The sequence below is a fragment of the Somniosus microcephalus genome, chromosome 5, assembly GCF_052327205.1.
Source record: "Somniosus microcephalus isolate GS21.2 chromosome 5, FLI_Smic_1.0, whole genome shotgun sequence".
NCBI classification, from domain to species: domain Eukaryota; kingdom Metazoa; phylum Chordata; class Chondrichthyes; order Squaliformes; family Somniosidae; genus Somniosus; species Somniosus microcephalus.
Window position 1 is genome coordinate 263662664 of NC_140991.1, and position 12321 is coordinate 263674984.

Consider the following 12321-nt stretch of genomic DNA (forward strand, 5'->3'; position numbering starts at 1 on the left):
GCATTTTGGACGGACAAATAAGGCAAGGGAATACACAATGAGTGGTAGGACCCTAGGAAGTACAGAGGGTCAGAGGGACCTTGGTGTACATGTACATAGATCTCTGAAGGCAGCGGAACAGGTGGATAAGGTGGTTAAAAAGGCATATGGGATACTTGCCTTCATTAGCCGAGGCATAGAATATAAGAGCAGGGAGGTTATGATGGAGCTGTACAAAACGCTGGTGAGGCCACAGCTGGAGTACTGTGTGCAGTTCTGGTCGCCTCACTATAGGAAGGATGTGATTGCTTTGGAGAGGGTGCAGAGAAGATTCACCAGGATGTTACCTGGGATGGAGCGCCTCAGCTATGAAGAAAGACTAAACAGGCTGGGGTTGTTTTCCTTGGAGCAAAGAAGGCTGAGGGGGGACCTGATTGAGGTGTACAAAATGATGAGGGGCATAGATAGGGTAGATAAAGAGGAACTTTTCCCCTTAGTAGGGGGGCCAATAACAAGGGGGCATAGATTCAGGGTAAGGGGCAGGAGATTTAGAGGGGATTTGAGGAGGAACTTTTTCACCCAGAGGGTGGTTGGAATCTGGAACTCACTGCCTGAAAGGGTGGTAGAGGCAGGAACCCTCACAACATTCAAGAAGCATTTGGATGAGCACTTGAAATGCCATTGCATACAAGGCTATGGACCAAATGCTGGAAAATGGGATTAGACTGGACAGGGATGGATGGGCGGCGCAGACACGATGGGCCGAAGGGCCTCTTTCTGTGCTGTAAAACTCTATGACTCTAAGTGGCTCTTTCAGCATTCCTTGTGGGCCAGGAGGAGCAGGATTGCTCCCCCAGGTCCCGCAAGAAATCCTTCGGCCTGCCCATCCCCGATATCTAGCCTCCACAACCACCCCCCAACCACCCTGATTGCAGGCCTTTCCCTCCCTCCAATTGCTGACCAGAGCCTCTTTACCAGTGCAGACCATACCATTCCCCTCCCACTATTTCAGTGAGCGAGTGGTGAATCTATGGAACAGGCTCCCTGGGAGACAGTGGAAGCAGGAAGTATTGATTCATTCAAATGCAAATCAGACAGATTTCTTTCAGAAAATAATATTTTGGGATTGAGTATGAGTAATCAGAGATATGAAATATGTTTGAGAGGAACAAGTGACTTTGTCTGAGTCTGTTGCAGACTAATTGATATAGATTAATGGTTAGTCATCAACTCCATTATTGTTGTACATGTGGTAGAAGGTGAACTAGACAGACCTTGCTCTTTGTTATCTAGCAATTCCTATGTTCCTATTGTGAAACTTGTAGCACAGAAGTACTGTCTTTGGAGGACATTTTTTTCCTACTTTCTTTCCTCAATACAGTAAACCATGCTGTAATTTGGTTCCGTGGGCACCAGAAACTCACTTTGCTACCTTATTAAAATGGCCACTCGTCATGCCAGGGGTTAGATTGTGTTCACCTGCAGGCTATTTAACTATGGAAAGGTATCGCAGCACAACCCAATCTTGTCTTAATCTGATGCCCATTCACATTTCACACAATAGTTATAGACTATTTTTTCACCTTTCCCTGGCCTAGGGATACCAAGATCAACTGTAGTGCCCATTTCTGCTGTTGCATATTTTAGATCTGCACTAGATATTCAGGTGGGGTCAGCTACATTGGTCTCTCCTCTAAGTATACCCTACTTCTCTTAAGGTCAGTTTATCTTTACTACCCAATGACTCATCATACGATAGTGTGACCTGGGGTTCGTAACAATGATACCTCTCGTTATGTGAACTGGATTCTGTAATATTATATGTACCCCATGTATTTTTCATATTTTCTGGAGGACAGGCTGATGAACATTTGAGACATGGCAAACCAACAAGCAGGTTTATTTTGCATGTAATTTATGAATGAATAGGATAAGGTTTACAATGAATTTCAATCTTTTTCATAACATTCATAAAAGTATGCCACTCTATCCCTGTTAGTAGACTCTCATTTTACGGACCAGCAAACTACTGAAGATTCTGCCAAGAACCAACTGGACTTGAAGCCAACGACTCGACCTCTGAATTGGATAAGTGTGGATTAATTAAGGAAAGCCAGCACGGATTTGTTAAAGGCAAATTGTGATTAAGTAACTTGATTGAGTTTTTTGATGAGGTAACAGAGAGGGTTGTTAAGGCAATGCGGTTGATGTGGTGTACATGGACTTCCAAAAGCCGTTTGATAAAGTGCCACATAATAGGCTTGCCAGCAAAGTTGAAGCCCATGGAATAAAAGGGACAGTGGCAACATGGATACAAAATTGGCTAAGTGACAGGAAAGAGAGAGTAGTGGTGAACTGTTTTGGACTGGAGGAAGGTATACAGTGGTGTTCCCCAGGGGTCGGTACTAGGACCACTGCTTTTCTTGACTTGGACTTGGGTGTACAGGGCACAATTTCAAAATTTTCAGAGGATACAAAACTTGGAAGTATAGTGAACAGTGAGAAGGACAGTAATAGACTTCAAGAGGACAGACAGGCTGGTGGAATGGGCGGACACGTGGCAGATGAAATTTAATGCAGAAAAGTGCAAAGTGATACATTTTGGTAGGAAGAACAAGTAGGGGCAATATAAACTAAAGTGCATGAACAGAGAGACCTAGGGGTATATGTGCACAAATCATTGAAGGTGGCAGGGCAGGTTGAGAAAGCGGTTAAAAAAGCATACAGGATCCTGGGCTTCATAAATAGAGGCATAGAGTACAAAAGCAAGGAAGTTATGATGAACCTTTATAAAACACTGTTTCAGCCTCAACTGGAGTAATGTATCCAATTCTGGGCACTGCACTTTAGGAAGGATGTGAAGGCCTTTGAGAGGGTGCAGAAAAGATTTACAAGAATGGTTCCAGGGATGAGGGACTTCAGTTATGTGGATAAACTGGAGAAGCTGGGGTTTTTCTCCTTAGAGCAGAGAAGGTGGAGAGGAATTTGATAGAAGCGTTCAAAATTACGAGGGCTCTAGACAGAATAGGTAGAGAGAAACGGTTCCCACTGGCGGAAGGGTCGAGAACCAGAGCACAGATTTAAAGTGATTGGCAAAAGAACCAAAGGCGACATGAGGAAAAACCCACGCAGTGAGCGGTTAGAATCTGGAATGCACTGCCTGAAAGGGTGGTGGAGACAGACTCAATCGTGGCTTTCAAAAGGGAATTGGAGAAGTACTTGAAGGAAAAAAGTGCGGGGAAAGGGCGGGGGAGTGGGACGAGCTGAAGTGCTCATACAGAGAGCCGGCATGGGTTCGACGGGCCGAATGGCCTCTTTCTGTGCTGTAACCATTCTATGATTCTTTCCCAACCAAACTGCCAACGAAACCTACCCACCTTCCTAGGTGTGAGCTTCTGCCCTCCCCTTCCCCACTGGGCTCACAATAAATAAAGTTGTTCAACATAATGTGTGAATGGTTATAGCAACCCCCATTGTCTCAAGCTGGTATGTGATGAACATCATCCCGGACAGGTATTTCAAGTGGACCAAATTCACATTCCCAGAATTAATCCCTGGCGAACTCATTTTAATTAAATTTAGTAGCATAATAATCCCAATATAAAAATCAATCAAAAATCCTTCCCAAGCCAAAGAGTAGAAAATCCTAAAACACAACTGTCCTAAATAAAATTAGCTACAGTTTACTATCAAATCTGGGACCTTGTTGGCCTGTCTGGCATATTGCATTATGTAATTATTGAGCTACTGGGAAGCTCCACAATTAATATTTATAAAATGTATTTGTTGACCTTAGCACCAGAGATGTGAATTAATTTACTTGTGTCCTGGAGGCAAATTGTATTCATTTGCTTGCTGCTATGCATTCACATGTGCCCAGAGAATCAAATACTTATCAAAGATTACAATAAAAAAAAAACACAAATTAAATGAGTTATTTTTGCATGAATACTTGAGACTAAGGCCAGCCTTATCCCAGGAGTATTCTTTTAAAGAAATGCAACTTTCAAATCATTTATTAGTTCTTGAAATCAGTCCCTGAAATGTGTCAGCAGGCCAAAAAGGTCAATTATTATAAATTGAAAAAATAGTGAGTAAGGCCATATGATGGATATGGTTTCATTGAATCACAAGTCACCTTAGGGACAATGTGCTTCACACTATTGGAATGAGTCAGGAGCTATTCTACCTCTGCAGAAGTGAGTACCAAGACTTAAAATAAAACTTAAAACACAGCAATATCTTCATTTCCAAGTAATTTTATGAATGTAAATATTCTATTAGTAACAATGCATTTTTAAAAAACTATCACTTTTATTTTACATAGGATTACATAGAATAAACAGCACAGAAACAGGCCATTCAGCCCAACCAGTCCATGCCGGCGCTTATGCTCCACACGAGCCTCCTCCAGTCTTTCCTCATCTAACCCTATCAGCATAACCCTCTATTCCCTTCTCCCTCATATGCTTGTCTAGCTGCCCCTTAAATGCAACTATACTATTCGTTTCAACCACTCCCTGTGGTAGCGAGTTCCACATTCTCACCACTCTTTGGGTAAAGAAGTTTCTTCTGAATTCCCTATTGGCCTCTAGTTATGCTCTTCCCCACAAGTGGAAACATTCTCTCTGTATCCACTCTATCAAAATTTTTCATGATTTTAAAGACCTCTATTAGGTCACCCCTCAGCCTTCTTTTTTCAAGAGAAAAGAGATCCAGCCTGTTCATCCTTTCCTGATATGTATACCCTCGCATTTCTGGCATTATCCTTGTAAATCTTCTCTGCACCCTCTCCAGTGCCTCTATATCCTTTTTACAATATGGTGACCAGAACTGTATGCAGTAATCGAAGTGTGGTCCAACCAAGGTTTAGCATAAATTCCCTACTTTTCAATTCTAGCCCTCTAGAAATAAACCCTAGTGCTTGGTTTGCTTTTTTATGGCCTTGCTAACCAATGGCGTAACATTTAGTGATTTGTGTATTTGTACTCCGAGATCCCTTTGTTCCTCTACCCCACCTAGACTCGCACCCTCCAAGTGACGTACCTATTTTTCTTACCAAAATGAAATACCTCTCATTTATCTGTGTTGAACTTCATTTGCCAATTATTTGCCCATTCTGCAAGTTTATTAATGTCCTCCTGTAACTTGTTGCAATCCTCCTCAGTATTGACTATCCCCCTACAAATTGGTGTAATCTGCAAATTTAGAAATTGTGTTTTTGATTCTGAAGTCTAAATCGTTAATATAAATTGTTAACAACAGTGGTCCCAGCACTGATCCTTGTGGAACACCACTAACCACCATCTGCCACTGTGAAAGCTACCCTTTACTCCTACTCTCTGCTTTCTGTCCTGAAGCCAGCCAACAATCCATTCTGCTACTTGTCCCCTGACTCTGCATTCTCTGACCTTGTTCAACAGTCTATTATGGGGCACCTTATCGAAGGCCTTTTGAAAATCCAGATAAATTACTTCTACTGCATTACCATTGTCTACTCTCTCTGTTACCTCTTCAAAAAATTCAATAAGGTTGGTCAAGCAAGATTTTCCTTTTCGAAATCCATGTTGACTATTCATTATTATATTTTTGGTTTCTAGATGTTCTTCCATTTTCTCCTTTAGTAGGAATTCCATTATTTTTCCTAACACCGAAGTTAAGCTGACTAGTCTATAATTCCCTGGACATGTTCCATCCCGCTTCTTAAATATCGGTATTACGTTAGCTATCCACCAGTCCTCTGGCACTATAGCTTTTTCTAACGAATTATTAAATATGCGTAGTAATGCCTTTGCTATCTCTTCCGTAGATTCTTTTAAATTGTGTGGATGCAATCCATCCGGACCAAGGGTTTTGGGGGCGATTTTGCCAGTCCTAGGGAGGCGGTTTGGAGGCGGGACTGCTGGGAAAATGGCAGAATCTGGGGGCAGGTACCCATCCCGCCCCATGCCATCTTCCCATGAGGCAGGTACCCGACTCGCGCCAGGTCCCCAGGCAGTTAAGAGAATTATCCCCATTTTTCCAGCAGAGGTGCGGGCTTCCCGATGTTGGGAAACCCCACCAGGGTCACCGAGGCGAGCAGTGAGTCTGCGGGGGTCGGAGGGGTCCAAAAGTGCTCGTGGAGGTGAGTGATGGGTGCAAGTGTGGAGAGGTAAGTATGTGAGGTGAGTTAAAAGTGATAGAAAAAATTTCCTTACCTTTGTTTCTTCCTGCAGGCTTCAATCGTTGGGGATGCGGAGGCTCCGGCATCTCAATGGCAGAATGGCTGCTGCATTCTCCGATGCAACAGCCATCTGCTTTCTGCTCACCAAATAGGTTTGGTGAGTCTTGAGTACAAGAACTCACCAAACAACAGAGAATGTCAGTGTTTGACAGCTTCACAGAGCTGTTAAACAATGACAATTCAGCTGTCAAAAATTTTTGACAGATGAGACATCATACGCTGACGTTCTCTGTAACCTGCTAAACCCGCTGGATTTCCTCTCACCTTATGTTTAACCATCTTGTTAGACTTCTGTTCTATAACTCTATTTATTCCCTTGCCATGAATGTCCTCCCTTACTTTATTCTTTCCTATGCTCTTTTTTCCCGTTTTGTTTATATTTAGGCTGGTTATGTTTCTTGTAGATCACTCCCCCCATCTTACTAGTTTAAAGCCTTTGCCACTTCCCTATTTACCCTTTCCGCTAGGACACGGGACCCATCCTGATTCAGGTGGAGCCCGTCCTATTGGTACAGCTTGTCCCAGAACTGGTGCCAGTGTCTCATGAAAACGAACCACTCTTTAGCCACTTGTTAATTCTCCTGATCTGCCTGCTTCTATGCCAATTTGCACGTGGCTCGGGCAATAATCCAGAGATTATTACCCTCGACGTCCTGCTTTTTAATTTAGATCCTAACTCCTGATACTCTTTCAGCAGGACCTCCTCCTTCAGCAGGACCTCCTCCCTGTTCCTACCTCCCCCCCCCTCCCCGCCGTTGGACAGCCTTCTGAGCCACGGTGCCTTGGTCTACATTGTGGCTGTCCTCCCTGCGGTCTTTCTCCTTGTCCTCACAGGTAGAGAGAACATCATACCTGTTGGACAGGACCAGTATCTGCGGGACCTCCTTCTCAAACTCTACTAAATCCCCGCTACCTGTCTCCCTAACAGTCACACCCTCCCTTTCTTGAACCTGTGCTTTCCTCTGGGGTGTGACTGTATTCTGGATAAAACTGTCCAGAAATTCCTCCCTCTCCCTTATGTGTCAGAGTGTCTCCAACTCACACTCCAGCTCAATGACTCTGAGCCAGAGAGACTCGAGATTGAGACATCTCCTGCAGATGTGTTCGCCCGAGACAGTCTCGCTGTCCACAAACTCCCACATACTGCAGTCCAGGCACACAACCTGCCCTGTCATATCTTAGTCTAGCCTTATTTTATTTATTTAATTAGTTAAAGCCTTTAATCAATGATTATTTAGTTATATTGTGGCAGAACCACTGAATGACTCTGGCTAACTGTATATAATTCTCTTTCATGATGTTCTAACACCAGCCTAAACCTGTACCATTGTGTTAGGCATTACTGTGTTTTGTATATAGAGTTTGCATGTACGGGGCGTGGCCCCTTTAAGAGCGTGGGAAAATGCGGGCAAACGCGATGACGTCACCTCGCAAACCACGGGACTGCCCAGGGAGTCCTCGTGGCATCTCCGTTGAGTAAAGACCTGTTTGATTGTTCTCGTGTCGATCTCCGTTATTCATAGGAATTCGTTAATTCCTACAATATTAATTAGTTTAACTAGTTAAGCTATAAATTTTACACAGTATGTTATAGTTTCCCGCTCCTAGATTAAACCACTGTCCGAGGTTAGAGAGAAAAAAAACCTTAATACTCACCAACCAATCACTTACCTGCTGTCCTGTGATGTCACACCTTGTTTTTTTTGGAAATCGTGGAAGGTTCATCGCCGCTGCCGGTGCCTCCAATTAGGTCCTCGCTGTTCCTCCGCCCCATGTCCCGCCACCGCTGCTGGTGCCTCTGATTAGGTCCTCGCTGTTCCTCCACTCTCTGCTTTATGTCCCGCCGCCGGTGCCTCCAATTAGGTCTGTGCTGTTCCTCCGCTCTCTGCTTTGTTCTGCCGCCGCCGCCTCCGATTTAAAAAAAAAATTCATTGATGGGATGTGGGCGTCGCTGGCTAGGCCTGCATTTAGTGCCCATCCCTAATTGCCCTTGAGAAGGTGGTGGTGAGCCGCCTCCTTGAACCGCTGCAGTCCATATGGTGTAGGTACACCCACAATGTTATTAGGAAGGGAGTTCCAGGATTTTGGCCCAGCGAGTGTGAAGGAACGGCGATACAGGTCCAAGTCAGGATGGTGTGTGGCTTGGAGGGGAACTTGTAGGTGGTGATGTTCCCATGCGTCTGCTGCCCTTGTCCTTCTAAGTGGTAGAGGTTGCGGGTTTGGAAGGGGCTGTTGAAGGAGCTTTGGCGAGTTGCTGCAGTGCATCTTGTAGATGGTACACACTGCAGCCACAGTGCGCCGGTGGTGGAGGGAGTGAATGTTGAAGGTGGTGGATGGAGTGCTAATCAAGCAGGCTGCTTTATCCTGAATGGTGTCGAGCTTCTTGAGTGTTGTTGGAGCTGCACTCATCCAGGCAAGTGGAGAGTATTCCATCACACTCCTGACTTGTGTCTTGTAGATGGTGGAAAGGCTTTGGGGAGTCAGGAGGTGAGACACTCGCCGCAGAATTCCCAGCCTCTGGCCTGTTCTTGTAGCCACAGTATTTATATGGCTGGTCCAGTTCAGTTTCTGATCAATGGTAACCCCCAGGATGTTGATAGTGGGGGATTCAGCGATGGTAATGCCATTGAATGCCAAGGGGAGATGGTTAGAGTCTCGCTTGTTGGAGATGGTCATTGCCTGGCACTTGTGTGGTGCGAATGTTACTTGCCACTTGTCAGCCCAAGTCTGAATGTTGTCCAGGTCTTGCTGCATATGGACACGGACTGCGTCAATATCTGACGAGTCTCGAATGGTGCTGAACAGTGTGCAATCATCAGCGAACATCCCCACTTCTGACCTTATGATGGAGGGAAGGTCATTGATGAAACAGCTGAAGATGGTTGGGCCTAGGACACTGCCCTGAGGAACTCCTGCAGTGATGTCATGTGATTGTATGGTTCAAGTGCATAAAATGGATGGCCCAATTTTTGTTTTTTCCCCCTTTTATATATGTTTAATGGAAAACTTCAGTGAAATACACTACATAAATTTGTGTTTTGAGAAGTAGTAAGCTCAAATATTATAAAATGCTGGCCTTTGATTTATTTTGTTGTACAGGAGATATAGCCTATGGTTAGTTAGTGTTATAATATTATTTATATATACCAAGTGGAACAAACATACTGATATAAAATGGGGTTCATTCATTAACTATCACATCATACCATTACTCTTGGGTAATCATCTATTGACATTCTATAAATAAAGAAAACATTAATCGTTGACTAAATCTCATAGGTTTTCAGGCTTGGCAACTGTCACCTTCTAAATCTATTTTCCTAACAAGTATGGGCTCCAAAGTTTTGGTAGAAAAAGTTGGGACACATTTATATTGTTCATCCTAGCTCCAAAGCTCCAGACAGCAGGAATTTATACTTAAAATTCAAAAAAGAGAGAGAGATAAAGCACTATAGGTAATTGGGAAAGAGGGCAATCAGTTCTCCAATCCTGCAGTTCTGCTATCATTTGTTCACAGAAAGCTCGACTCACAAACTCCCACTAATGGACAGCAGCCTGGGTCTTCCATGTATGCAGCAACAGCACTTGCTATTTGGATAATTTTACTAGTAGAACTCTGCTCTGTGAAAGTACCCAGTTCATTTTATGCCATCAACAGTCACCGCCACCCCCCCAACAATGAATGGCTTTTAATGAAAACAACCTAACCATTACATGCAAGAGCAATCAGTTAAATGTTGAAGAATTACAACATTTCAATCTGTTCATCAATGCATGCCATGAGGACACCGAAAAAATAGGACTCTGCAAAATCAATGTCAAGGAAAATATATAATTTTTAATAATTAAAAGCTGTCTGGAAACTAAAAGCTGCACTCACTTGTGAATTTCATCTTTATGAAAACCAATGTGTTTCTTTTCCCATCGTGTCATCCAGTCTTCCACAGTCAAATCAAGATTTTCTAGGTCTCCGTACTTGTTCAACCTCTTTCCCTCCGGTATATCGACACCAGTACTCATGGCTGTTTTGGGAAAATCCATATTGTGACAACATGTACATAGCATACGAAAAACACTCCCAAGCCAAATCTTAGATTTTTATCTGGAAAAAAAAGACAGATGGATCCCAGTTTTAAGCAACAAAACAAAAAAACAACTGTTTAGTTTACTTTGTAAAATGTTACAATGGTCCAGAATTTGTGGTTCGGATGAAGGCGAACTGGCAGCGTTCGCCGTCATTCCATCTTTGAAACTGACCACAACTTCAGGATTTGGCACATGCGAAAATTCTGAACTTGCGGTCTGTCATTCACTGCTCCGACACAGGCTGCGCTGCGGCCACTCCCCCGACAGAGCGGCAATCAGTGTACTCTTTTGGTTTTGGTGTTTAAACAAATCGACTGTAAATTAATAAAACTTTAAATAAAACTTAACAAATTAAATTAAAATTTGGTTGTCCGGATTGATGATGCACTCCAGTCCCCGCGGCGCCCACCGGTCGCGGAAGATCTCTCAAATCAGGGAAACTGCCGAAAATATCGGCTCTTCCACAGTAATTACACTGTGAAATTCCCCACTAAAAGTTAGACCAAAGGGATTAGGTGTAACTGGGGTTTTAACAGCATATTGACTGCTAAACAAATTATGGCCCTGAAAAACTAATTAAAATTTTTTGCAATGTCAAATTTATCCATTTTAATAAAAATAAAAATTACGAAACTTTAAAAAAAAATTATCCATCTTTATTTCAGGTTTGCCTTGTCCCCATGTGAGAGTCCCAATCTTTGTTTTGCTCTCTCTTACATTTAAAAAAAAGTTAGAATTTTAAGAGCTTACTCACTTCCTTATTCAATTGCAAAATACTGCAGATGCTGGAAATCTGAAATAACAGCAGAAAGTGCTGGAAACACTCAGCCGGTCAGGCAGCATCGAGGAGAGAGAAACACAGAGTCAACGTTCGGTCTCTACTATATTCCGTTGATTTGAAATACACGTCGGAAAACCCGTACTTCTCGACACAGATTGCGAGATCTTTGGGCGAAGCTTACTTCGGGGCCAGCAGCGAACACCGTTACTTCGCCACTGACCACAAATTCCAGGCCATTGACTTTCTGATTTCAGTCATGGAGAATTTATTCGAAATTCAGGGATGTGATCATGACAATAAGTGTTCAAGTAATGCCACATAAGCTTTAAAAAAAGGATATGACTTCCCCCGAAATCTACAAAAAATGAACTTTTAAAAAAAAAACTGGGTAACTAAACAAGTTTTCCTTTTGCAATTTTCTCTTCTCCACTTGAAATGATATTGACTTCTGCTGGAGTACAGTTCCATAGGCACTGGCAGCCTTCTAGCACCTCACCCAAGGGACCATTTTTCAAGTTGGAACCTAGTGTCAATAAACTAATAAACAACTAGCTTATAAAAAGTTTACTCTCAGTTGGAAAATGTTATTTATTTTCACTTACATAGAATCATAGAATGGTTACAGCACAGAAGAAGGCCATTCGGCCTGTCGAGCCCATGCCGTACATATGGGTTAACTATGAAATGGATGCTCAAAAATTGGGATTTCAAATTTGTCACTGATTTAATGTTGGAGATATTCGTTTTAGGATACCACTAAAGTATCTATTCTGCTTGTCTTGTTTTTAAGGAAAAATTGCATACATATATATAAATATAACCAAGAGACATAACACCTGGACGCAATTACTCTGGTGGGCACATATTTATATGTCAACACCAAATGGCTAAAGTGCAGCTTTTCTGTTGTTTATTCTAATCCATGTGCCAAGCGTTAGGTAACTTAAAGCAAGGAGGTTTTGGTACACAAAAGCGAAATACTGCGGATGCTGGAAATCTGAAGTACAATGCTAGAAATACTCAACAGGTCAGGCAGCATCCGTGGGGAGAGAGAAACAGTTAACGTTTCAGGTCGATGACCCTTCGTCAGGTTTTACGACAACTTACCTCTCAGGTTTCAATGGAGCAAATAATGAGTCTGAGCCGTAGACGACCACAAGAGCACTGGGCTGCTGGGAGCAGAAGAGGAAAAGGCCGGCTTTAGTTGAGAATTATTCTCCAATACACGCAATTCCTTCAAACAGAACATTCA

General features: G+C 43.0%; 1 protein-coding gene across 1 annotated transcript in view; it reads right to left on the reverse strand.

The window, feature by feature from the left end:
* Positions 1-12321, reverse strand: part of LOC147117701 (putative thiopurine S-methyltransferase) — an 88692-nt gene that overhangs the window by 76167 nt on the left and 204 nt on the right. The window contains exon 2 of the mRNA XM_085988918.1: positions 10083-10226. Within this exon, the coding sequence (XP_085845044.1) occupies positions 10083-10226 (144 nt within the window). The remainder of the gene's footprint in view (positions 1-10082; positions 10227-12321) is intronic.